This window comes from Panthera leo, chromosome E3 (genome assembly GCF_018350215.1).
Source record: "Panthera leo isolate Ple1 chromosome E3, P.leo_Ple1_pat1.1, whole genome shotgun sequence".
In the NCBI taxonomy this organism is placed as follows: Eukaryota; Metazoa; Chordata; class Mammalia; order Carnivora; family Felidae; genus Panthera; species Panthera leo.
The window spans coordinates 39,863,555-39,888,957 of NC_056694.1; the positions used below are offsets into that span (position 1 = coordinate 39,863,555).

Genomic DNA, 25,403 nt, shown 5'->3' on the forward strand with positions numbered 1-25,403 from the left:
AAAACGGACTCACCCACCTTGGCCGCTGTTTGCAATAAACCAGCAAGAGCATCTTCCCTTGCTAATCAATATTTTCATCGTATTCGCCTGGAGGGGGTGCTGTTCTCAGGGCTGGGGGTGCAGCCAGGGACCCCCACCTGCAGCAGGTAGAGAAGTCAGTCAAGCACACATTTGCAATGAAGTCTGAAGGACTTTGCAATGAAGGACCAGCCTGTGTGGGGACGCTGGAGAGAAGCCTAGAACAACCTGGTAGTGAAGTCAGAGAGGGCTGGGGCTTCTGAATATCCAAAGGTGGAGTGTGGGGGAGGGAGTCTCCCAGGAAGTCCCAGGCAGGAAAAAGTAGTTTAAAGACCTGAGAGTGGGCCGCCTGGGTGGCTTAAGCCGACTTGGGCTCGGGTCATGATCTCACGGTTCCTGGGTTCCAGCCCCGCATCGGGCTCTGTGCTGACAGCTCAGAGCCTGGGGCCTGCTTGGGATTCTGTGTCTCCCTCTCTGTCTGCCCCTACCCCGCTCATGCTGTCTCTCTCTCTGGGTCAAAAATAAACAAAACGTTAAAAAAATAAAACCTGTGAGCACCCATGCTTATTCCACAGCGATGTTTGAGACAAAAAATACAGGGGAAACCAGGTTTTACCTCAAGTGCTGTGGTAACTCTTCCTTCAGTCTAACAAAATTAACATGACTTTTTTTCAGAGCAATATTTTCACCAAGTAAAATTGTTAAACACAAGTACAAATTTGTCATAGCCCCAAATTTCCACCCTTGGTTGGCTGCGACACATGAAAACTCAAAAGCTTTCCTTTGTTTTAACGTAAACGTTTCCTTTCGTTTAAACGCCCAGATTTTTATGCGGTTTTTTTCCGTTGTACTGACTTCATTTGAAAGTGCATAAGGACAGTCGGAGCCCCGTCCAGAGTGGATGTCCCCTTTGTGATGGGGGGGGGGGGGGAGAGGTCTCTGGATCCTGCCCCTTCCCCTGACTCCGGCCCCCCACGCCTCCCGCCCCTGCCTCCCTGCTCCACCAGCAGCCCCCAGCATGTGTTCCTTACTCCATGGCAGTGAGAACACCACCTCAGAAAGTGTGCGTGTGTTTCGGACTCAGTATATACTCAGAAGAAAAAGGGGAACGTTTGATATGTGACTGTTCATTTGTACCTTCGTGCATTTAGCTTCTTCCTGAAATGGGTTTCCTTCTCTAAATCCAAGCTTGAGACTTCGAGGCTTCCTCTGATAGAATTATTGTTGCTACTAAAGCAAATGACGTAGTCCATTCTCCACTCCGATGATAGAACGTCGCAGCATTCATTTTTTTTTTTAACACCATTTTTTTTGTTGTGGCTAAATATACGTAATATAAAATCTAATATTTTAATTATTTGCGTGTATACAACCGGTGACATTAAGCACATTGCCGTGTGGTGTAACCATCCCCACCAACCCTCTTCAGTATTCTTCATCTTCCCAAACAGGAATCCTCTCTCCATTAAACACTAGCTCCCCATCCCCCAGCGCTACAGGCCCCGGTACCCACCCTTTCACTTTCTGTCTCTTGGTGACTATGCTAGGTCCCTCCCAGAGGTAGAAACACACCGCATTCGATCTTCTGTGATTGGCTTATTTCGCTGAGCGGAACGTAACGTCTCCTATGTTCATCGATATCGTGACATGTCAGAATCTCAAGGCTGGTTCATTCTGTGTTCTGTATGTGCACCATATTGTGTCTCTCCACTCATCTGCCAAGAGACAGTGGTTGTTCCGTCTTTCTGACTACTGTGAATAGTGCTGCTGTGAACGTGCGTGTACAAGGATGTACCCGACCCCCTGCTTTCAGTCTTCCGGGTGTACACCCAGAGGTGGAGCCGCTGAACCACATGGTCCTTCTGTGTTTGAGTTTTCAGGAACCACCATACCGTCTTCCACAGCGTCTGCACCAGTTCGCACCCCCACCGGCAGTGCCAAGAGTTATTTTCTATCTTTCTGGTTAACAGCCATTTTTTTAAAAATACAATTTATTGCTGCGTTAGCTGACATACAGTGTATACGGGGCGCTCTTGGTTTTGGGGGTAGATTCCCGTGATTCGTCGCTTACGTACAACACTCAGCGCTCATCCCAACGAGTGCCCTCCTCGCTGCCTATCACCCATGTTCCCCTTCCCCCCGCTCCCCCATCAACACTCAGCTTGTTCTCTGTATTTAAGAGTCTCTTATGGTTCGTCTCCCTGTCTGTTTGAAACTGTTTTTTCCCCTTCCCTTCCCCCATGATCTTAAGTTTCTCAAGTTCCACATATGAGGGAGAGCCTGTGATATCTTTGACTGACTTATTTCACTCAGCTTAATACCCTCCATTCCATCCACGTTGTTGCAAATGGCAGCATTTCATTCTTTCTCATTGCCAAGCAGTACGTCTTCTATGTAAACCACATCTTCTTTATCTGATAACGGGCATTCTAACGGGCATGACGTTGAATACTTTTAAATGATAGCCCACGAACCTGCAAATATTGCCTTATCTGCCAGTTAGCTGCCCCAAACTGACTCGAGGGTGTGAGAAGTGGGCAGCGGGACTGGCCAGTCACGCACCGTCCCACCCTCCTGTGTAGGGCAGTACGCAAATCTTTTCCGGGAAAGAAAGACGTTAAGTCCGGAGAACGAATCAAGTTCACCGTCCCTGCTGTTGTCGTGGCTTCGTTTTCTCGATTCTCTAAAGGAACCCTCTTGCTTTCTACTACCTGAGAGTCTGATGTTGAAGACAGCCGTGGTCTTCAGGCTTTATAGCAAGTCGAATACTAGGTTTTTCTATATATTTCTGTGAAGCAGTTTCACTTCTATTTGGCTGGGGATTTTTGCTCAAAGGGCAGCTATGGAAATGCAAATTGTCCTCCTTATGATTGGAATAAAGATGTCGTCTAGCCTGCTGGGCTTTACTTTATTGTTTTGATGGCAGTGTTTTATTCTTTCCGTCGTGCCTGGATCATTCCGGGTCCAATTTCTTGCTTATTGTACGCTTTCCCCCTGTTAGAGTTCTCTTCCACATAAAGTTGCCTGCATGGTCTTAAGGGGCCTTTGTCAGTTGCATCATGTTCCGATGTTGGCTTCATGATGCTTGTCCTTCCTGGTTCCTTGTATGGTCACTGTCTTTGTTTTGTTCAAAACCAACAGGACTTGGCCATCTTTCCCACGCAGGTTTGAGCCCTGACTTGGTCTGAGTGTCATCATGGCCCTCTATTTTGACCACCGAGTGGAAGCCCCGGACTCCGTTGGGTCTCCTTCCCACATCCACTGGCACCCTGTGCATCCGTTCCTGGCAGTTGCCTCCATCAGCCCGACCTCAGGAGGCAGCGTGGATGTATACCTGGAACAAGTGAGTAGTAAGAAGCCACAATGCTGACTCCCAGAGCTCTGGCTGTTGTCTCCTCTTCGTTCTCACGTATATGTGTGCACACGGGTGTGGGGGAGTGTGTGGAATGTGGGGTGTGTGTGTGTGTATCACGTTTTCCTGGGGTTCAAACTCCCAATATTATAAAAGCCCTTCAATGTGGACAGTTCTCTCAGCCCCGGCACTTAGGTTGGGGACATAGTTAGGAGTGTCTAGCAGATTCCACAGTCAGCCTGTGGCCTCTGACCAGAGCCAACCCCTCCGTGCATCTGTGCGTCCCGGTCCAGTCTCCTGTTGGCCACGTTGGCCATCGGAAACTGCTGGTGTCCTGTGGCCGCCATAACGAATCCCTTTGAGCTGAGTGGCTTAAAACAAATCTGTCCTCTCACAGTCCGGAGGCCACAGTCTGAAATGAGGGCTCCTCAGGGCCATGCTGTCCCCGATGACTCTGGGAGAGGACCGTGCCAGCCCTCATCCTGGCTTCCGGCGGCCGCCTCTGCTTGTACCCACATCGCTCCACTGCCATCATGTGTGTCTGTGTCTCTTTCCCCTACTTGTAAGGACACCAGCCATTGGCTTCGGGCCCATTCTAATGACCTTTTCTTAACCTGATCATGTGCAGAGACTCTTATTTCCAAATAAGGTCGTGGCACAGGTACCGGGTCAGGACATCAGCACATCTCTTTCTGGGATGGCTCTTCGAGAGCTTTGTAGAAGCCCCCCCCACCCCCTGCTCCCCACCGCTCTCCGTGCACAACACCCCTCACGTGTCACAAAGACAATTACGTTTCCCTTCCCGCTACAACCCTCTGAAGTCCCACCGCACCTTCACTGGAGCGGCGAAGGTCATCAGTGATGTCTGCGTGCTTCTGGGTCCTATCTGAGGTCCCCCGCTCCTGGAAAACAGCCTGGAGGTGAGAGGGGCCGCAAATAACTTTGGCATTGCAGACCCTGGAAAGGCTCCTGGGGTCACCCAAGAGCCTGCACTCAGGGGTGCCTGGGTGGCTCAGTCGGTTGAGCGTCCGACTTCAGCTCAGGTCATGATCTCGCCGTCCATGAGTTCAAGCCCCGTGTCAGGGTTGGTGACACTCCCCCGCTTGCACTCTGTCTCTGTCTCTCTCAAAATAATAAATAAACATTAAAAAACTTAAAAAAAAAAAAAAAAGAGCCCGCACTTATAGAACCTTGGGGTCAACGGACTTGACCTCCGGGACTAGTGCTTATTTTTGTAAATAAAGTTTTATTGGAACCCATTGAAATGCTAGCTAGCAACCAAGCCGTTGTGAGTATGAGGTATGAGATCATATGCCTTGATAACCTGGTCAGCGTGGTCAGTTGAGTCTTAATTCTATGCCTTCGTAGCCAAGGGTAAGATTGGTGTTTCTATGAAAATTAAGTAGAACATTTCCTTTATAAACAGCTCCTTATATCCTCTAGCTGATACCGATTTCATTGATCAGCCAGAAGTTCCAGAGTAGCTGTCTCCCTTCACCACGTGGGATTTACCTCTTGTCCGTTGTAGGGTGAGCATGCGCCCGATACGCATATCGAGAGGTCGTTCCGGGTCACTTCCTTGTGCTGGCATCCGACGCGAATGATCCTGGCTGTTGGCTGGGAGACCGGAGAAGTGACAGTGTTTAATAAGCAGGACAAGGAGCAGCATGCGGTCCCCCCGACCCACACCAGCGACATCACCGTCCTCAAGTGGAGCCCCAACGGGAACTGCCTCGTGTCGGGGGACAGGGTAAGCAGACGTGGTTGTCACTGATTTCGGATCGCTGCATCCCTGTCGGTGCTGTTAGAGTGCAAGTGGGGAAGAGTGTTAAAGGTCAGAATTTGAGACATAGTGGTTGCTGAATTCACTTGACCTTGTTGGATGTCATGGCAGAATCTGTTTTATACTGAAAGTAAGGTTTGAAAATTTCGTCCTACCGTCATACTCTGGCAGAAGCGTGTCTGTAATTTTTTAAGTGAACTTTTCTAGGAAACTTATGTTCATCAAGGTGAGGTGACTGTTACAGGTACTGTCACTTTTATGCTCCCCCCACCTCCCACCCCCGAATCAGCAGGTTCCCTGAGCACACTCCTTCGTTGCCTGGGAGGCCCTGGTCCTAATTGTCTAGCTCAGGGCTTCCTCATGGAGCTCACTTTGCCCCCGGGGGACACTTGGCAGAATGTTTTTGCTGTCAGAGTGGCTGGAGGGGGCCGTCTACTGGCATCTAGTGGGTGAAGACCCAAGAAACTTCCCACAACACAGAGTTATCAGCCGAAAATGCTAAGTAAGTGTTCCCAGGCTGAGAACCAGCATCTATACCTAATTCGATTTCACAGACGTGTGGCAGAAATTTTACACTGCGGTCATTCATTTCCCTGGGGCAAGGTAATACGTTCACGTGTGTCAAAGTCCACAGACTATGAAAAGGTCTCTACCGTGACAAGACTCTGCAACCCCATGCACTCCGCTCCCCTCCACCCCGCCCTCCAGCGCCCACAGCTTCCCGAAGCTTCTCCCGTTTCTTCCGATTCACAGCAGCACATACCGACGCATTCTGTCCCGTTGCCACTTCTGAAAAATTTCAAGCTATTAAAGGAGTTGAAAGACTAGCCCGAGGAGCACCGTGTACCCTTCACGTAACTTCTCTAGTTGTTCCATTTTGACATGTCTGCTTTCTCTCTCTGTCTTTTCCCCTGAATACTTGAGAATTTGTCGCAGAGATCACACTTCACCCCAGGTCCTCTGGCGTTGATGTCTTGAGGACAAGGACTTGTACACAGCTGCCATGTGTGTGGCACTCGCTCTGAGGAAGGCGAGCGCTGAGGCGGCGCCCTCTCGGGCTGTCCCGTCCTGTCCCGTCCACGGCGGGTGTTGTCCTAACCCAGAATGTGGCCAAGGACCACGCGCTGCGTTTGGCTGTCCCTTCTCTTTGGTTTCCCTGAATCACGAACGGTTCCCTGGTCTCCTCTTTCCTTTCTTCTCTTGTTTTTAGTCTTTGGTGACATCACCAAACGGAGGAGTCCAGACAGGTTATTTTGTAGACTGTCCCTCAGTATAGACTTGTGCTTGGCGGGGGGTGGCAGTTAGGTGACAGGTAGCAATGTGGGGAGCCTTGCTGGTTCCCTGAGCCAGTGCCAGCAGGGGTGGGGAACAGGGTTCCCTAACACTGAACACTAAGTAGTCCTCGTGCACGGGGTGCCCAGAATTCAACTCCGTTCTGACACCGTGCACCCAGAGACAGCGCCAGGTCCCACGGGTCACGGCCTCCATCCCGCACCCCCACCCCCACCCGTGCTCCCGCCACAGGCCACAGAGTGGAGGGTCCTCCTCGGGCTCTTGCAGCCGGTTAGAGCGGCTCCCAGAGGCCAGGGAACCACGTACTCGCGCTTAGCGGTGTGTGGAAGGATGCGATAAAGGACACGAGGCAGCAGCCAGATGAAGAGACGCACGGGGCACGTCCGGGGAGGGCGCAGAGCTCCCGAGTCCTCGAGTCCTCGCCGGGTGCCACTCCCCCCACCCCTCCCTGCCCGGAGGCCTGCGATCGCAGTCCTGGGCGGTTATGGAGGCCTCGCTGGAGCCCTCTGACCAGTGGCGGGTCCTCCCGGCAGCCACCCCGCCCCCGGGCAGAGACCCAAAGTCACCTTCGTTAACGTGAGCGGAGACATATCTGTGGCCCTTCTTACGGGAGGTTCCATGAACCAGTGGTGAGGGAACGTTTGGTCCTCTGAATGAGCGAGGACATATTTGTTATCAGTCAGGGTGCCGTGGGTCCTAATGTGTCACTGGTCACGTGAAGTGATGGTATGTCCCGACACTCACGTGTCAACACACTGACTGCACTTTCGTCTCGTACATTAGACTCTTGCTCGTGCGTGGGGCTGAGTTTCTTGTCTTCCGAGGTGACTTGTGTCTAGAGTGTATAAAACTGCGATGAATGTTGTCGCCACAAGGGAGACCAGGCAGCTCAGGTGTTGCCTCCGGTCTGGTACCCGGTTACCCAGAAACCCGAGGGGGCTTTGCTGAGAGACTTTATGTGTAAGTTGCCTTTTAAGGCCGACACTACAGCTGATCCTGGAACCACCTGGGAGTTAGGGGCATCAAGCCTCTCCCAGTCAGAGATCTGAGTATAACTTTGACTCCCCAGAAGCTTACCTGCTAACAGCCTTTGTTGACGCAAAGCCTGGCCAGTAACCTAACAGTCGAATAACAACGTTTTACGCACCGGGTGTATCATATACTGTGTGCTTACCATAAAGTAGGCTGGAATAAAGAAAACTGCAAAAAACTCACACGGAAGAGAAGATACGTTTACGGCACCATACCCTGAAAGTCCACCTATAAAGGACCCACGTCGAGACCCGGGTTGTTCGAGGGCCATCTGTATCTGGAAAGCACTTTCCCATTTACGATGATCTAGTGCTCTCGGGCCTGCGGGACGATCGGGGGCACGCTGAGAGAACAAAGGATGGGAAGAAGAGTGTGTGGCAGCCTCCTCGAGCGGGAGATGTGCCCTGACAGCTGCGTGGGCCTCCTTGCTGACGGATTCTACGGAAGTGGTGCCGTTTGGCAAAGCTCAGCATGCCTCCGCAGCCACAGAGGCCTCCTGGCCCGGTCCCGATGGCACAGTTTCCCCACCCGACCTCTCGTGCTCATGAGCACCCTAAGCTTGAGAGCTCGATGACTTAAAAATTGCACATGTAGTACGCCTGTCCCCAGGTGGTGGTTTCCTGGGAAGATGGCTGATCCCAGGACTGGGGCCGGGCCCTGAGCCCAGAGGATCTGGAGAGCCAGCAAGTAAGGGAAGTGCTCGCAGATCCCGCGGTCCGGGGTGGGTCGGAGGGACGCAGGAGCTAACGAAAGACCTCCCGGTGGCCGAAGCTGGAGCTCGAAAGTGAACCAAGTGGTGCTGGATTGTAACCCAAAGCGGAAAGTCACCGTCTGTGACATAAACAGGGGTGTGAACCCGTGATGTAGTAATTAGTGAGTGGTGGAGAAGAGACAAATCTCTCGTCCTGAAGAACCCAAGCGATTATGTAGATGGTCCACACTCAAGCGGGTGACTTCGTTCCAAATAGTACGGGACGGAGAGGGGGGAGAAGCAAAGACTTCACCGTGGACAAGGTCACCCAAGGGACCTCACCGGGCGGGGAGGGTCAGCAGTGGCACAGATGAGGCTCGTCAGTGGCACCGATCACCCGTGTGATGTGACGTGACGTGACGAGAAGGGCGCGCGATCTCCGTGGCCTTCTCCCCGAACCTACAACCCAGCCCAGTCGCCAGAAAAGCATCAGACGGGTCCCGACGGAGGGACGCCCCACATCATCCCTGACCAGTCCTGCAAGCTGGGGGGGTCAGAGACACTGTCCCGGCCCAGAGGAGCCTAAGGGGACGTGACGCCCAAATGTCCTGTGGCTCCTGGTGGGGGAGGGGGGGACCCAGGGAGAAAGTAAGTGTGAATAAAGCACGACCCTAGTCAATACAGTACGTCAGTGTCGGCTTGTTAAATCTGGGAAACGCACTATGCTAAGTAAGGTCTGCTCACAGGAGAAGTGAGGGGTGGAGAACGGGACTTCTCTGAATGACCTCTACCGCTTTTCGTAAATCTGAGTCTACTCAAAAATTGAGTTTTGAAAGCTGGCTGTGTGGCAGGTGTTATCTGGGGGAGTGAGGGTGGCAGAGGGCACACGGAAGGCTCCTGTTCCTCCCACGTTCACGGCGCACACGTAACGGTTTTGTGACTTGTCGTAAAAGGAATCGGCGTTTATTCTCTCGCGCCGCGTAACACTCCCACCGGTCACCGTAAGATTGTGTCTCCTTCACGCGGTGTTGGGTTTTCCAGCTTGGCGTCCTGCTCTTGTGGAGGTTGGACCAAAGGGGTCGGGTACAAGGGCCTCCTCTGCTGAAGCACGACTACGGAAAACACCTAACCCACTGCATCTTCCGGCTCCCCCCTCCTGGCGAGTGAGTAAGAGCGTGGGGCTGGTGCGGGGTGGGCTGCGGGCACATCTGCAGTGACCACGCCTTCCTGTAAGGAATCTCTGGGACTCTGACTTCCTGTCGTGTCTGCCTTCCAAAGGGACCTCATTCAGCTGGCGAAGGCGGCTGTGAGTGGCGATGAACGAGCCCTGGACATGTTTAACTGGAGGAAAAGCAGCTTTGGGAGTCTCCTGAAGATGGGCTCTCAAGAGGGACTGTCGTTCTTTGTCAGCCTGATGGATGGTGAGAATCTTAGGTGGGGATTCTAGGACATTGAAGCGTTTAGGGGCGTCTGGTAGGGACTGTGAACAAAGAGGTGATGTCTCTGCATAAAAAAGCAGTAGCCTGTGTGTGTGCCAGCCTTAGAGTGACGCGTCAGCAACTCTCGGCCATCACTGACCCAGCGTTCAGAGAAGGCCCTCACCTGGTCCTGATGGAGGCGGATGGGCTCGGCTTGTGTTTGGAGGGCTCTCAGGACAAGGCCCCGTTGGTACCTCCGCCCGCCCCAGCTGCTCCTGTGTGCAGCTCCAGGCAGGGGGACGGTGCTGCCCTCTTGTTGTCCAGTCTGTGTGGCCCGGAAGCGCCCTGACCTGAGCTCTGGGGAGGGAGTGTGACAGGGCAGGACGGGCGGGGGCACCGTCTGTCTGGGTCCTGACTCCTCAGTGTGAGCAGGGACACAGGCACCCGCGGCAGCAGATGAGTGCAGTATGGGGTGCAGGCAAAGAAGAGGGGTTACAGTCAAGGGAGACACGAGTGTGCATGCTGCAGGAGCGAGAGCAGGGAAGGGGGGCTCACGACGGCTTCCACAGGGCGGGCCCCCGCGCAGCTCAGCCTTGACGGGAAGAAGAGAGCAGAGGGCAGCTGCCAGGGCTGGGCTTTGCCCTTGTTAAGGTAGAGATACCGCTTGTTTCTGGAGGTAAAAAGAGACAGCTAATGGAGGGGACTTGGAGGAGGTCCAGAGGGCCAGGCGTGGGTACAGAGCCGTGGGCAGTGCCGGGAGGAAGAGGCCAGCGCCAAGGCCCCCTTAGCAGGGAGTCGAGGAGATGATGTGGGAAGAAGGCCCAGTGGGCAGGGGTGTGCGGTGGGGACAAGCCTGGCTCTGGAAGGGTCAGGCCTGCCCCTCCCACAGGAGCTGTGGGCCTCGGGAGGGTCACCCTGGGCAGTCAGACCCCTGCCTGCGAGCTCGCGGGACACGTCAGCTGAGTGAACACGTGTGGGTGTCACCAAGCCTGCCACAGATGCTCGCTGAGGCGGTGCCGGCACGGTGACGTCGTGCTGACCGCGGGCCTCGGCACAACCTTGAACTTGTAGGTTGAACGGAAAGTCACGTTATCCTTGGAAGCAGATGAGAGCAGACGGGGAGGGTGAGGAGGCTCCTGAGGGCAGCAGACAGGGCTGCTTGGCGGGCACTCACCGGAGGCTCCCCACCGACTCAGAAAGCTGAGGAGGGGCTGGCAGGCCGGGCAGAGCAGGGGAGGGAGGGCCTCTGGGTCGGGAGAACGCGTGCGGCTACGGGAGGGCCGTGGCTCCAGGTCCCGGCGTCTGGGTGAGGGATGTGCACCTAATGTCAGCACATCATGGGGAACAGAGAGTTTCGAGGCCGCCCGGCAGATGGGCAGGGCTGAGAAGTGAAGCTTATTTCAGAGATGGCCGGGGAGTCTATGTGCAGACGGTTTTTCAACGTTTGGTTTGTAAAGTTTTATAATGGACGTGTTTATGCTTTGCAAACATACCTAAGTAGCTACAGGGACCGCCGGCGAGTGCCCCCCACCTGGACTGACCCCTTTGCCCTTAGGGACGGTGCACTATGTGGACGAGAAAGGCAAGACCACCGAGGCAGCGTCCACGGACAGCTCGGTGCAGGCGCTCTTCTACCTGGAGAGGAGGGAGGCCCTGGTGGTGGTCACGCGGAGCCTGCTGCTGTCCCTGTTCGTGGTGAGGCCCGCGGGCGAAGCGGAGGAAGTGATGAAGGTAGGCGGGCAGCAGGGCGGCCGGGCTGGGCTTCACCCGACCTAAGCGCCGCCGTCCAGGACTGTCACAAAGGTGACTCCGTTCCCAGGAGCTTTGCGGGAATCCGCCGACGGGTGGGGGCGGGAGAGGGTGGCCAGCTCGCAGCCTGGACACCCGGCTCTGACTAGGGACAACTGCTCACCCCGCAGCAGCAGCTCAGTTGACCTTCACGGTGGGAACGGGATGGGGGACAACGTCCTGCTTCCCACCCTTGTGCAGATGGGGCCCTCACTTCCCTCCGTCACAGCCGCCACTGCCCCCCCTCCCCTACACGTGCCCTGTTTTGCCCGAAGGCGTGTCAGTCGCCCTCCTGGGCAGCACACGTCCAGCTGTGGGGCTGCCGAGATCCAGCAAGGCCTGGAGCAGGTGTCTCAGCCCCATGTTGGCCACTGCTCTCGGCCTGCCGCTCAGCGAGGGCTGGTCCACCCTGCCTCTGGCCAGTCCCCTGGTTTGTACCAGCTGAATCCATGTTCCTGAGAGAATTCTGAACTTCTCCTGAAGATGATCCTGTAGGTTACCGAGCTGATTGATTTCTTGTGAATAGGTGTTTACACAATTACTTAGGTGCCCCTGGCACAGCAGTGGAAAATAGGGTCCTGAGTCATGTGGACCCGGGTCCAGATCCCCATGAGCCTCTCACTGGCCAGGGGGCCCGGGCAGAACGGGGTCACGACACCTGCCCGAGAGCCTGTGGCCATGTCTGAACGGGGCTCGCCTTGGTAGTTGCTCTAGAAACGCGCTCACCGTGCACCATGTGCGGAAGCCACAGTCGTTAGCCATTTAACATACCACAGAGAGTCGTGTGGCTGAGTGGGGGTCGCCTTTCCATGTGTCTCCACCCGCCCGGCTGGCACATCCCCACCAGGCCACCACATACTGGACGCTCTGGGCTCCAAAGAGCAACGTGCTTCCTTCAGGTTGTTTCTCGTCATCAGGTCAAGTTGAGTGGGAAGACGGGTCACCGGGCAGACATCGCGTTGATTGAGGACAGCGTGCTCGTGACCGCCGTAGGGGAGCCCATCCTCAGGTAAGAGCCCGGATGCTCGGCAGACATCGCCATTGAGGGTCAGTCCCTTTGGAGTCACATCCATACAACCAGCTCTGAGGTCAGAGGGTAGAGCACAGCACCGACCAGGCGTCCCCTCTCGGCCCTCACCGGGCAGGCCCGTCCCGATTCCGACGCGTGGTTTTCTCGAGCCTGGCGTATGTGGAATCACGTCTTGGCTTATCTACCTGCCTCTCCTCCATGTGATACTTGGGTTTCTCCCATGTTAATGGCTGTGGTTGGGGTCCCTTCTTTCTCGTTGTGACCTGGTGTCACACGAACCCTGCTCCCTTTGAATATGAACAAGGCATCAAATAGATCTAAGCATAATGACAGCGGGCCTTGTATGTCAGAGTCCCTCGGGCTCCGTCTGCTTCCCGATCGCTGTGCACATTGAGCAAGACCCTGGGAGGCGGGGAAGGGCACGACATGGTCCCCTGAATGGCGCCATCTGCCTTTCGTTGCAGATTCTGGGATTTGGAAGGAGGAGAGAATTACGTGCTGAGTCCAGAAGAGAAGTTTGGTTTCGAGAAAGGAGAGAATATAAACTGTGTTTCTTACTGTAAAGTCAAAGGTGAGCCTTGTCGGGTGCCGGAGAGAGAGGCGGCCTCAGTCCTCACTCTGTGGGCTGCAGAATGGCTGGTGGCGACTCAGAGAGTGGTAGATTGGTTGTAACTGTCAGTCGCCTGAGCAAAGTCACTGGGGAGCGGGAAAATGACAGCACGTGAAGGTCGGCAGGTTTGCTCGACAGTGTGGCCACCGTGGGTACAGGCAGGTGACCTGTGTTCCCTCCTGAAACCGCGAGGAAAAGCGGGGGAAGGTAACAATACGCATGCATGTGCCTGTACGCACGTGTGCACGTGTGTACACACACGGAGGACAGGAAGACGGGCGACGAGCCAGGCCATCGTTTATTTTGTGCCTGCTGGGCACTGGGTGCCAGGCTAGCCCCGCAAGCAGCACTGAACGGGCACCCAGACCCCTGCTCTCGTGGAAAATCCGGAGGAGCAGCGCCAGCACCCCCGGCGCACGCGGGTGGGGGCGGGGCCAGTGCCGGAGCTCACCGGGCAGAGGGCTGGCTCAGATGTTTGAGAGCCTTTGCCCCTGCCTTTGACCCTTTCACCTCAGAGAGCTTCGTTTTTACCCGCAGGTCTCCTGGCAGCGGGCACCGATAAGGGGCGAGTTGCCATGTGGAGAAAACTGCCGGGCCCGCAGAGCGGCCGAGCGGCCGAGGGCAAGGACAGGTGGGCCGTTCAGACCCCCACTGAGCTCGAAGGCAACATCACACAGATCAAGGTACGCGGCACCGGGGCGCTGGGCACTCTCTCCGCCCTGCGACGGCGGAGGACGTGGTTGGCTTTGCACCTGCCAGTTCCTCAGCCTAGGGCCCTATAAAAACAACAGAATGACTCTGAAGGCCTTTGGGGTTTCGGAACTGTGGATACGGGACTGTGGGTGTGTAGTCCTCGGTACCCGTGTTCTCCGTCCACCCACCCTCTCTCCACGCTGACAGCAGCTTTGTCGAGATGGGTAACACCCTGGTTTTCCTTTCAGTGTATTCGGAGTGTGCAGTCCTCCCCCTCCAACCCCCCATCCCCTGTCCTCTGTGCGCACACGCGCGCGCTTTCTGTCTCTGGGTTTGCCCGCACTTGGCGTGTCATAGAGACGGAACCGTACAATCCGCCGCTTTCCGTGTCCGGCCTCCGTCACCGAGCGTCACGTGTCCCCTGTCCATGCCCGTTACGGTGCATGTGGGCTGTTCGTCCCTTCCCACAGCTGAGGGGCGCCCAGTGCGGGCATGGACCACGTTTCGTTTCCGTTCTCCTTCCGTCCGTTCCATCGACGGACACATGGGTTGTTTCCACGTCTGGACTTTTTGTGACTCACGTGGCCGTGAACGTTTGTGTACAAGTTTCTGTGTGGACATATGATTTCATTTCTCTCGGGCGTATGCCTTTTCTGCTCTTTTATTATGAATTGTCTCCCTGTCGATGGCCCGTATTTGGGGAGATGCAGTGTCACACTTTCCTTCGCTTCTCTAGGTGCCGTTTCCTATATTGTTTGAATGTGTTTGTAGTGGCTGCTGTGAAGGCCTGTTAAATGTGACGTCTGGGCCTTCTGGCAGTTTCTGTTTGCTTTTACTTTCCAGGGTGTCTGTCATACTCTCCTGTTTTACGTGGCTCTCGATTTTTGGTTGCAAACTGTTCCTCCAGCCGCCCCCCCCGCCTCTAGGGTTTCTTGCTGCCGCTTGTTTATTTGTTTGGTGGCTGGACCACCGCAGTGACGTCTTTGTCCCCTGGCGCAGCAGGGACCGTGAGGCTCTCTGACCGTCCTCTCCCTGATCTGCCGAACTTCGTGCCTCAGCCGCCCTCAGCCGCTGGCTAGTGGCTCTGGGCATCAATTGCCCCACGGTCCAGTCCCATCCGATTTGGGCAGGTGTGGTGTTTGAGCTCAGGGTCGGTGCTTTGTTGTGACCCAGTAAGGCCGCTCTAGGTGTGTCTGTCCCCCATTCCCTCTGGGCATCGGTCTGGCTTGTGGGGAGCTTGTAGCTCTCGTGAAGCTCCCAGCCTCCTCCCCATGCTCACACCCAAACCCCCGCTCTCTCCGAGAGCACCCTGAGACTCGGACTTGCCCACGTTCTGTTTCCAGCGAGGTCACCTCCTCTGGGGAGCGCTTCGGAGCTCTGTTCCCGTGGGCTGGGCCGCCTCTCCTCCTGGGGGAAGAAAGTCTGAGTCACCCCTCCAGAGCTCAGAATGGGGACGGTGGCCACTTCCGTGCAGTGATACCCTGCCTGCCCTGCGAGCAGGGAGCCGGGCTCCGCGGCCTGTGGTCTTCTCAGGCCGCCTCTCCCAGAGTGGAGCCCACGCACCATGAGCGAGCCGGGGCGCGGGCGTGGGGGCCCGGCATTCTCGGGCACCCCGTGAGCCGCAGGGACCCCACCCTGACAACGTGGAGCCGGGGGAGTGAGAAACACCACCTGGGAGATGGTGTGGCCGCGATGAGACAGGGAGCCGACCTCCCGGCCACACCTGCCGGGGTGGGGGAGGGAGGGCTCCACAGACGCTGCTGTTCCTGCCGGGTCCAGCGGACTTTCCTGAGGCCTTCTTCATTTGCCTCTTGCCCAACTTCCAGAGCGTTAGGTGGCCGTTGCCTCACGCTTTGCTCCGGTTGTGCCCGCCCCCGCCTCAGGGCTCCTGACCTGCTGCCTCAGACCTGGTCCTCAGACCTGCGGTGTGCGGTCCTCTGAGACCAGATCTACCTAAGCGCAGCCGGGTCAGGACAGGAGGACACACGTGCTAAGCGGTCAGGGGCGCCATATGGCACTTTGGGGGCTACCCTTAGACCCTTGTGGCACAGCCGGAGGTAAAAGTCGCTTCTCGGTGAAGTAGGGAGTTAAATATCTTACTGAGGCCAAAACGAATGGCTGCAAAGAGCATAGATTATTATCAGGTCGGCAGAGAACGTACGACTTTCTCAGATTTGAAGAGATAGGAAGAGCCCTGCTAATCTTCCTGAAGAACTTAAAGAGAAACCACGTAAGCGCTGAGACATTCCTTAAAGAGAAGCCTCGATCTTATAAAAGTGTCATTTCTTCCCAAGTAAATTTACCCATCACGTGTACGTCTGTGCAAATCATGACCTTTTTTTTTTTCCCCTTCCGGAGGAATTCAACAAAGTTAACTCCTCTGGGAGAGCACGTGGCACATGGCTGAGGAAAACACGTACAGAATCGGAACATTTCCGTATCCCCGACTAGAATATATCTCAAAACCAGAGCAATTAAAACAGTGCACGCTGGTCGCGAACGGGTAAACGTAGCTGTGGAACGGGATAGCGCAGCCAAAGCCAGACTGAGGTAGTTTTGGAAGGTGATGTAAAGTTATCAAAGCAGGAGTTCGTGTCACCGGAGGAGAGCCACGCGATTTAATGCACCGTGTCAGCCCCTGCTGTCCGTTTACAAAGAATAAACATCCCTAAGTTGACAATCAACGGGTCAGAACAGACCCGAGACGGAACAGCCACGTCAGTGTCTCCCTGTCGCGTCACACCTCGAGCGCCCGCGTTTTACGGTTTTCTGTACAGCGCGTGCTTTACGCTTAAAAATCTGTAGATCGGTTTCCATAACGAGGGGAGGTAGTGCCGGGAAAACTGTCGACGCTCCGCGCGCGTGCCGCTCTCCTGACCGCGCCTCCCTCCTCTTTGCCCCGCCCTCGTCTCGTCTGTGGCGCGGAACCCAGTGGGGCTCGCGGAAGAGCCTGCTGGCGGTCAACAGCATCAGCTCCGTGGCGATCCTCAGTGAGCAGGCCATGTGCTCACACTTCCACCAGCAAGTGGCCGTGGTGCAGACCTCCCCAAGCCTGCTCAGCGTGTCCTTCCTGTCCACGGGCATGACGCACAGCCTGCGCACAGACATGCGCGTCCGCGGGGCATTCGCCACCAAGGTGACCGCGCGGGGGACGCTGGGCTCGGCCGGGCTCTTCGGTGTGGACAAAGGACCCGGCCAGCTGTCTGGGTCACTCGGGGCGGTAAGGGTGCCGGTGGCAGGTTGCTTTATGATCTCCGTGACTCTCTATAGGATGCCGTTGCCGTCTGGAACGGGAAACAGGTGGCGATCTTCGAGCCTTCCGGAGCCACGTTACGGAATGCAGGTGAGAGCCTTGTCCCCCCACGGGGGGCTCACAGCACCCTGCTTTATCTTCTCGCCATCTAACGGGGGTGCCGGTGCCCGTGGTGTGGGCCCTGGCCCAGGGCTCCGGCCCTTCACTGATGGGCGGCACCCTCCCGAAGCCAGCGGGGGTGGCCGGGAAGCCCTCCTGGGCGCCGGGACAGCGAACAGCCGCAGTGCTTTCTGGGGAAGGGGGTTGCTACGATAACCCGGCTTCTGAACTGGTTCCCGACCCGCTCAGAGCAGGAGCCCCGTGGCACCTTGACCAAAGCCAGCCTGTGTCTGGAAACATGAGATGGGCCGTCAGAGATGCTCTGTCAGCCTCCGCCTCCTTCTCACGGGCGCCTTTCCCTCACTCTTCAGCACAGGCCTGCGGGAGTGTCCTGGGGCTGCTGTGAACTGTCACTGCGGTCACTGGACCGCAACCTAGGCAGAAATTTTCTCTCTCACAGCCATAGAGGTCAGGAGTCCAGACTCACTTTCCCCGGGGCCAAATCGAGGTGCCGACAGGCCGCGCTACCCCCTGAGCACTTGGGGAGTCTGTCCCTCGCTTCTTCCAGCGTTTGGCGGCTGCTGGCCATCCTTGGCTTGGGCCCCATCGTTCCAGGGCCTACCCGCACCGTCACCTCGTTCCTGTTGCAAATCGGCTCCCTCTTACGGGGACGCTCTGGTTGCCTTTAGGGCCCACCTGAGTCATCCGGGACAATCTCCTCATCTCACAACCCTCCAGCTTTGCCCTTATCCTAACATTCACGGCTCCAGGGATGAGGACCTGACAGCTCTGGGGGTCGTGTCCAGCATACCCGAACGACCCTCGGGATGCGCTTCTCGGCCGGCTCTCCTATACGGTTGTCATGCCCACCCGTGCTGACCCCACGGGTCCGGTCATCGCGTGCTCTGGCAGGCTCTCCCTGTGGGCTTGTCTGAGCCGCTCTCACGTCCCTGGGGGTGTTGCTCCCTCACCCCAGAGGAGGCTGTCCCCGCTTCCCAACCCCTCCCTCCTTTTCTCCTCTAACACTTCATTGCCTAAATTTTCCTAGAAGACTTTTCTTGCCCTGCCTCGTGTTCTGGCCTTACTTAACGTCCTCTCTTCCAGGGCAGACCCCCTCGGGGCAGGGATGAACTTCTTGCCTCACGGGAAGACAGCACGGCAGGTGCTGACGTATTTTCTGTCTCGTGTGTGTCATCACCTCCCTGACTAGATAAGAACCGGTCTAGACCCAGAGACTAAGGCTGGTGGCCTCCAAAGGTCCACCTAGAGTGGACGGACACCTGCTTGAACAGCCGCACCAGCTACTAGTTGGAGGAGAGAGGAGACGGCTAGTGAGTGGGGCAGGGCGGGGTCCCTAGTGCCGCAGCCCCGCACCAGCCCCGGGCCTGCACGCGCTGTCCCCGTGCCTCGGGCCTCGCTTTCCTGGAAGAACGTACCCCTCACTGCGCTGTGGTGAGGGCCGGGGCGAGAAGGAAACGTGCGTGAGGAGCTGGAGTCTGAGCACGTGTGCAAAGGTGGGCTGCCGTCGTATCCTGTTCATCTCTCGTCCTAGGAACCTTCCTGTGTGAATCTCCAGTGTTAGCCATGCACGAGGAAAACGTTTACACCGTGGAGCCAAACCGAGTTCAAGTTCGAACCTGGCAGGTAAGTCATTGCTCTGGAGCGGGAGGGTTTGATGGTAAAGCAACTAGAACAGTGTAAAAGGCCATCTGTAAGTCCAGCCACAGCCACTTACTGACTGCACGCGGCCAGACCGTAGTCCCCCGGCCCGGTGCTTGGTTGTAAACTGGACTCCAGGCTGGCTGCTCCACCCGTGACTGCCGGGATTCGTGATATCGGGGGGCAGGGCAACGGCCCCGCACAGTGATAAGGACTGGATCGCTGGACCCCGAGTCCACGGGCTGGAAGCGGGAGGAAACGTTTGCTGCAGTTAATGTCCATCCTGAAGGCTCTGGACAGGCCCTGCCCTGCATGTTGTGTCCGTATCCCAGACACGCGCAGGAGCCCGGGGCTGACCTGGTGCGTGAGTTTCCTGAGCCTGCCATCCCAAAGCACCATAAATCGAGCGGCTTAAGGCAATAGAAATTTATTTTCTCACAGTTCAGGAGGCCACAACCCAGGGGTGGGCAGGGCTGGCTCTTTCTGAGGTTCTGAGGGAGCGTCCATCCCACGCATCCCCTGCTTCTGGTGGCCCCGGCGTGCCTTGCTGTGCAGATGCATCGCTCCGTCTCTGCCTCTGTTCACTTGGCCCTCTTGTGTCTGTGTCTTGTTTTCTGTGTCTTATAACGGTGCTTGTCTTCGGATTTAGGGTCACCCTAATCCAGAGCAGTCTTCTCTTGAGATCCTTAATTCCATCTGCAAAGACCTTTTTTCCAAAATAAGGTCACGGTCACAAGTTCCAGGTGGACAGATTTAGGGGCCACCACTCAGCCCAGGACACGCAGCAGCGTTGTGTCAAGGTCGGGAAAACTTGCACGGCCCTGGTCTCAGCTCTTAGTGGGACTGTGTCTTCTGTCTCTGAGTCCTTTGCTGGGATCCGTGTTCGGTTTCTGTGGGCTGCGGTTCGCCTGCGCCGTGTCATCCACTGCTCACCCTGCGTGCCGCAGATTTCCAAGTTCTTCCTGGTGGGGCTCAGGGCGGGTGGGAAGTGCCCCTCGGGGAGGCCCTGGAGTAGAGCCTCACGTGGGGATGCCGCCCCCCGCCCCACCTCCGCCGTGAGGTCCTCAACCTGTTTGAGGTGGGAGGGGAGGCAGAGAGAGAGCTGCAGGGAAGGAGGCCAGAGCCCGCTGCCGCTGGCATTGGTCGGGGACACCTGTTGAGGCCAGGAGGGGCCGTGTTAACAGCCCATGCATGGCGCAGCTATGTGAGCACAGGTGGCCCGCGGGCCCCGCTGTGGGGTTGGGGGGTGGACAGCCAGCAGAACTGGGCTCATCGGGGAGTAGCAGAGAATTGAGCAAGTTACAGCAAAACCACAGCAAGTCTGCAGAACCGGGAGAGGAGGCTCTTCTGCGGGTGCGGGGAGGCTATTGTAGACAAAACGTCCCCTGGGGTGAGCTGGGGGCTGGGCTGTTGTGGGAGGGGACCTCCCTCCTGCTGGGGTAGCAGTCTACCCTTGAACAACTTACAGGCAAGGGGGCCAAGCCCCCAAGCAGTCAAAATCCACATGTAACTAGACTCCCCAAAACTCTGGTGACCGGAAGCCTTACCAGTAGCACAGTTGGTTAACGCATATTTTGTAATACGTGCTGTACTACGCTTGATCTTAGCCGAAAGGCCAAGAAGCAATCATCTGTGTTACATACTGTATTTTGACAATAAAGCAAGCTAGGGAAAAGAGAAGAAAATCACAAGGAAAATATCTTTAGTCTGTACCATATTTACAAAGAAATGTGCAGGGCAGTGTGTAAGTGGACAGCGCGGCTCAGAGCCCTGTTGTCCAAGGGCCAGCTGGGTATCCACTTGCCCCGTTGGTCTCTTCCTGTGGAGTCTGCAACCGACCTGGCAGGTGGGGCTGAGAGCGCCCCCTGCCGGCCTCCTGACTCTTTTTTTTTTCCTAACATTTATTTTTGAGAGAGAGAGAGGAAGACACAGAATCTGAGGCAGGCTTCAGGCTGTGAGCTGTCAGCACAGAGCCCGATGTGGGGCTTGAACTCACAAACCGTGAGATCACGACCTGAGCCGAAGTACGATGCTCAACTAACTGAGCCACCCAGGCGCCCCCCGACTCCATTTTCTAAACGAGGTTTCCCTTTATTCTCACATTTCCCCTTTTTGATCAAGATCTTTCTTTGAAAGCATCACTGATCAAGTCACGTTTTCCATATTTAGTGGTCCTGTTCCTCCGTGCCAGGAAGGCCCTTGCCTGGTCGTCCTGTCCCACATCACAGGTCAAGTGCATAGCTTGCTGCAAACCACTTAGGGCCACATTTCAGTAACACGGAAGGTCGGGAGGCGGAGAAAGGCAGCCTGAAGGTACACAAGCCTAAAGTTTGTACGGTTCCAGTGCTGTATGCCTTGGAGATCATCTCCTTGTTGGGTACGTCCGTGTTTTAAAAGTTTGAAGAAGTAACAAAATACAGACCTTAAGATAACATACAAAAGAGGAAGTAACCCGATAAGGCCAAATCATATGACGAGCCAGGACCAGGTGTGAAGGGAGCCGACTGAAATACTTACCAGCACTTACTCTGACGTAGGGGGAAGGGTTCTCCCTGCGGAAGCAAACTGAGGCCGTGTCTTCCTCCTGAAATCTCCCTCGACGACAGCCACGAGGGCAGCACAGCGGGCCCGCAGGGGCACCCTGAAAGAAAGAGCTGTGCATCTGGGAGGATACTGTGCAAGCAGAGAAAGAAAGCAATAGGTGAACTTCTTGCAAAACTTCAAAGACGTCTTAAGTCAGTACTGTCATCTCAAACGCGCTGTGTGGAACCAGAGGTGTTCTCACGGATACAACACGTACGCTTGTAAATTCAGACACCGTGAATCTGGGTGATAGTTTTGACGAAGGAAAGACTTCTGCGAATTCTGAACCTTCTCGCTCTTCAGAAAACATTTGTGAAAATGAAAGATTCGTGTGTCATTGGATCATGACGAGGCTTTAGCGAAAGGCCATAAACGAAGAGGTTTGCCCTTTCTCGAGGGTGTGGGAAATGCAGACGAAAGCGTCCCTGTCATGAAAGACAGCAGCTGCAGCAGCGAGGAGAAGGAGCACGGGCCTGGGCTGCACGTCTTGGCAAAGCGGTCTCGTCCGCCTCAGTTCCAGGACATCCGTGCTCTCAGGTCACCGGACGGCACGCAGGGCCACTCGGGGTTCGCTGCTTCGTTTAGATGCGTCACATGAATCCAGAGTCTATTTCCTGTAGTTCGGCAGCACAAAGGCTGGTTACCCGTGGCTGATGAGAACATTTCCAGTGGGGAAGAGAATCTTTCTGGAGGCTTCTTTTCTGACAGCCTCCAGGTGGCGAGGCTGATCTAAGCTCACCGTCTCCCAGGAGCGCACAGTGAAAAGATCGCTCTGTCAAAGCATGGTTATTTTTAATAGAAGCATTTAGGCCTTTACAACATTGAAGTGCATCTCCTGTTATCAGCTGTGGGTCAGAGGTGGCAGGGGCCAAGTGCACTGACACCCTGTGACGACCTCACAGGGTGAGAGCCTAGGAGTCCCCACGGCGGGGGATCTCAGACATAGGACCAACCACAGTGCTTTAGGCCACGATGGTTGGAGGGCCTCTACACATTTGTCAGCTGAGTCTTAGTGGTGCCGTTAGGTGAATGTGACTCCCCCACGGTGACGACGCTGCACAACCAGCCAGACAGGACAGACTCACTGCAGCGCCCGCCTGGGAAATGGGTCCCCTGGTCACTGCATAGCTGGAGAGCGGTTCCGTAGGGGTAATGTTTTCTGACAGGATTTTAGCCACAGAAATGGCAGGGGCCTGTGTGCAAGGGAAAACTTCGGCCCAGTGAGAAAAGATACGGACCGTGACCAAAACATATTTACGTCCGTGAGACGAGCACGTTTTATGAAACGAGCAGGCTTCTCCAGATTATACGTTTGGCAGGACGAGCGAGGCGGCCACTTGTGGCACTTCTCTTAATACTTCTCCACGTTTGTTCATGAACCCTATCATTTTGTGAGTAAACCAGTGGTTTAATACGTGTCTGGTGGTAACAAGTGGGACTTTGGAATTTCTGGCGGGGCCGGGGTGTTACTTGGTTGAACTTTTATCAAACTGACAATTACCAATGTTTCCAACATTGTCTTTCTCTCCTGGGGCCAATCGTTGGGCATCTCTGGTCAATTGTCCCAGATCGTCATTTGGAAGAACATCCCTTTGGAAAATGACTGAGGTCTAGCTACCGGCCTCCCTGACAGCGGCATTGTTGGTAGAAATAGCAGCCTAGTGGTTTCCTTTGGCCTCCAGGGAGCCAAGTCTTGAATGCCCTTAACGACAGTCAGAGCTGCTGGCCGAAGTGAGGCTTCTGATACATGTCAGACGTAGGAGCCATCTGAAATTTCATCCCCATTGGAGCTAAGGAAATCTTGTTGCTCCCGGAACGTCTCCGGATCCCGGGCGGCCCCGAAGGCACACCGAGTGTTGGCGTAAATGTGTGCGGTTTTACCCCGGCTGAGGTCTGAGCTCCGGGACGGGCCTGTGGCAGCCTGTTGGGCTGAAGCAGCAGGCGGTAAAGCAGCTGCCTCGATGGCTGCCACGGGAGTTGCGGTAGCAAAGCTGGCACAGTGCCCGCCGCTTCCGTCCGCAAACCACGAAAGTGCGCGTTGGTTGGACGAGTTTCCTGTCACTTGTGATGGGCAAGGTGATCTGTCCGCGTCAAGCAGTCATGAGGGGTTTCATGTGCGTCCAGGTGGAGTCCTCGTTCTGAGATCGGATGCCCAAAGCGTCGAGCCTGAGTTTGAGCAAACTGCAACCTTTCTTTGGAGACTTTGTCTCTTTTTTTTTTTTAAGTTTATTAATTTTGAGAGAGGAGAGAGAGAGACTGCGTGTGAGCAGGGGAGGGTCAGAGCGGGAGAATCCCAAGCAGGCTCCGTGCTGTCCGCCCAGAGCCCAACGCGGGGCTTGGATTTGTGATCGGTGAGATCGTGACCTGAGCTGGAATCAACAGTCGGACATTTAGCCACCTGAGCCACCCAGGCGCCCTGGAGACTTTGTGTCTTTAAGGCCAGAAGTTTTAACAGGTGAACGCTGTTTCCCATGAGGAGAAGCAGAAGCAAAGCAAATCCTCTACATACTGTAACAGCCCAGAGTCTCCAGAAAACTGCATCATCCAAATCTGCTTTAAAGGTTTGCGAAAAGGAGGAAGGACACTCTGAGAAACACTGGGGCATTGCTGGCTATCCTCGTCAACTAGAATACTAAAAACGCGCACATCAATTGCGGTGAAACTGTTGCTTGCAATGGATGTTGGCGTAGGAGGGTTGGGAACAAGGGGGTGCCCAGGGGCAACTCATTTATTGTTTCCAGCTCAACAGACCTCCACGCTCAGCCACTGGTTTTTCTCACAGGTAAAACGGGGCTGTTACAGGGTCTCGTCCAGGGGATAACAAGGCCCTGAGCCTTATAAGTCATCATGGGTCTCGTGCCTTGAAGGACATCTATAGTTGAGGGTCCTGTCCCGGGGACAGGTTGTGAGGAATCCGTTTGAATCTTGATGGCACGTGCAGTATGGATTCCGCCAATATCGGTTGAGGATGTTGCTTATAAAGAGGATAGTAGCTCCTCCAATAGGGACAAGTAACCAGTGTCCCCATACTCGGCCCCGGTGCCATCAGAGAAGGAGCCAATACAAGACGCCAAAGGGTCTTTTACTTTGAGTACTGCTGTCAAATTGAGAGTTAATTCCCCCTTTTGGGAGAAAAAAATTCTAGCCTGATACTTTCCTGAGAAAGCTTGACCCAACAGATGACTAGTCAGAGGAAGTAAGGAGAAAGGGTGTGTGTCTCTCAAAGGCCCTAGACAAAAGGAAAGGGGTTCAGGGACAGGAAACTGTTGGGCTCTATTGGGGCCACCCACTATTTGCACTGTTTTGGTATTCCAGTATTCTAAGGCCGGGGCAGCTTCACAGCAGTGAGGTTGAACGGGAGTGTGGCCCCGGTGTCAGTAAGGACCGAGGGTCGTTCCCAATTTGGAGAGTAGTTTGAGCCAGTTAAGAGGGAAGATTGGGAAGAGCCCCTGTACCTCTTTGGAGCCCCATTACTGGCAATTAGGAGGGCCTGGAAAGGCTGGCTAGAAGGCTGAAGGTGCCTGGTGTGCTTCAGCCCGTAAGTAGTAACAGTCTTTTCCAGTGTCCCGGCCCTTTGCAGTAATACCAGAAAACAGGCATATTTGGTTCTGTCTAGAGGCCTTCGTTTGCCAGAGTTGAAAATGAAGAATTTTAGCAGTTTTTCTTTTAGGCGATTCATCCAGGATGCACCCTGGCTGGTTTGCCAGGTTAACTCCATGTGGAGTGGATGTCATTTCCCATTCCATCCTGGTTTTAACTAAGACCCGGGTTCAGTCTGTGAAATAAACAGTTAAATGCGACCCAGGTGGGCTCGACATCTAAAGACCAGAGGGGCACCTGCGTGGTGGCTCAGTCGGTTAAGCGTCCGACTCTTGATCTCGGCTCTGGCCATGATCTCATGGTTTCGTGAGTTCAAGCCCTGCATCGGGCTCTGTGCTGACAGCATGGAGTCTGCCTGGGATTCCCTCTCTCCTCTCTCTTAAAATAAAAAACACTTAAAAACGTTTTTTAAAGAAGACCAGTATTTACTTTGAAAGCGATCTGAAGTCTATAATAGTTTTTAAAAATTTTTTTTAATGTTTATTTTTGACAGACAGAGCA

At 55.2% G+C, this 25,403-nt stretch overlaps 1 protein-coding gene across 9 annotated transcripts in view; it reads left to right on the forward strand.

Moving 5' to 3' along the window:
- The window catches only part of IFT140 (intraflagellar transport 140), a 75,091-nt gene that overhangs the window by 961 nt on the left and 48,727 nt on the right, over positions 1–25,403 (forward strand). For 5 of the 9 annotated variants that reach the window (XR_006198004.1, XM_042922965.1, XM_042922966.1 and 2 more), the window contains exons 3-13: positions 3,184–3,361; positions 4,899–5,120; positions 9,211–9,332; positions 9,448–9,590; positions 11,143–11,318; positions 12,293–12,384; positions 12,870–12,976; positions 13,553–13,698; positions 16,641–16,844; positions 16,979–17,051; positions 18,613–18,704. Coding sequence is in view for 8 of the 9 variants with exons in the window: in XM_042922965.1 (XP_042778899.1) it covers positions 3,215–3,361; positions 4,899–5,120; positions 9,211–9,332; positions 9,448–9,590; positions 11,143–11,318; positions 12,293–12,384; positions 12,870–12,976; positions 13,553–13,698; positions 16,641–16,844; positions 16,979–17,051; positions 18,613–18,704 (1,524 nt within the window). In the remaining variant the exon portion in view is untranslated. Of the gene's footprint in view, positions 1–3,159; positions 3,362–4,898; positions 5,121–9,210; positions 9,333–9,447; positions 9,591–11,142; positions 11,319–12,292; positions 12,385–12,869; positions 12,977–13,552; positions 13,699–16,640; positions 16,845–16,978; positions 17,052–18,612; positions 18,705–25,403 lie in introns of all 9 variants that reach the window. The other 4 variants (XM_042922968.1, XM_042922969.1, XM_042922967.1 and 1 more) reach the window with 2 other exon arrangements.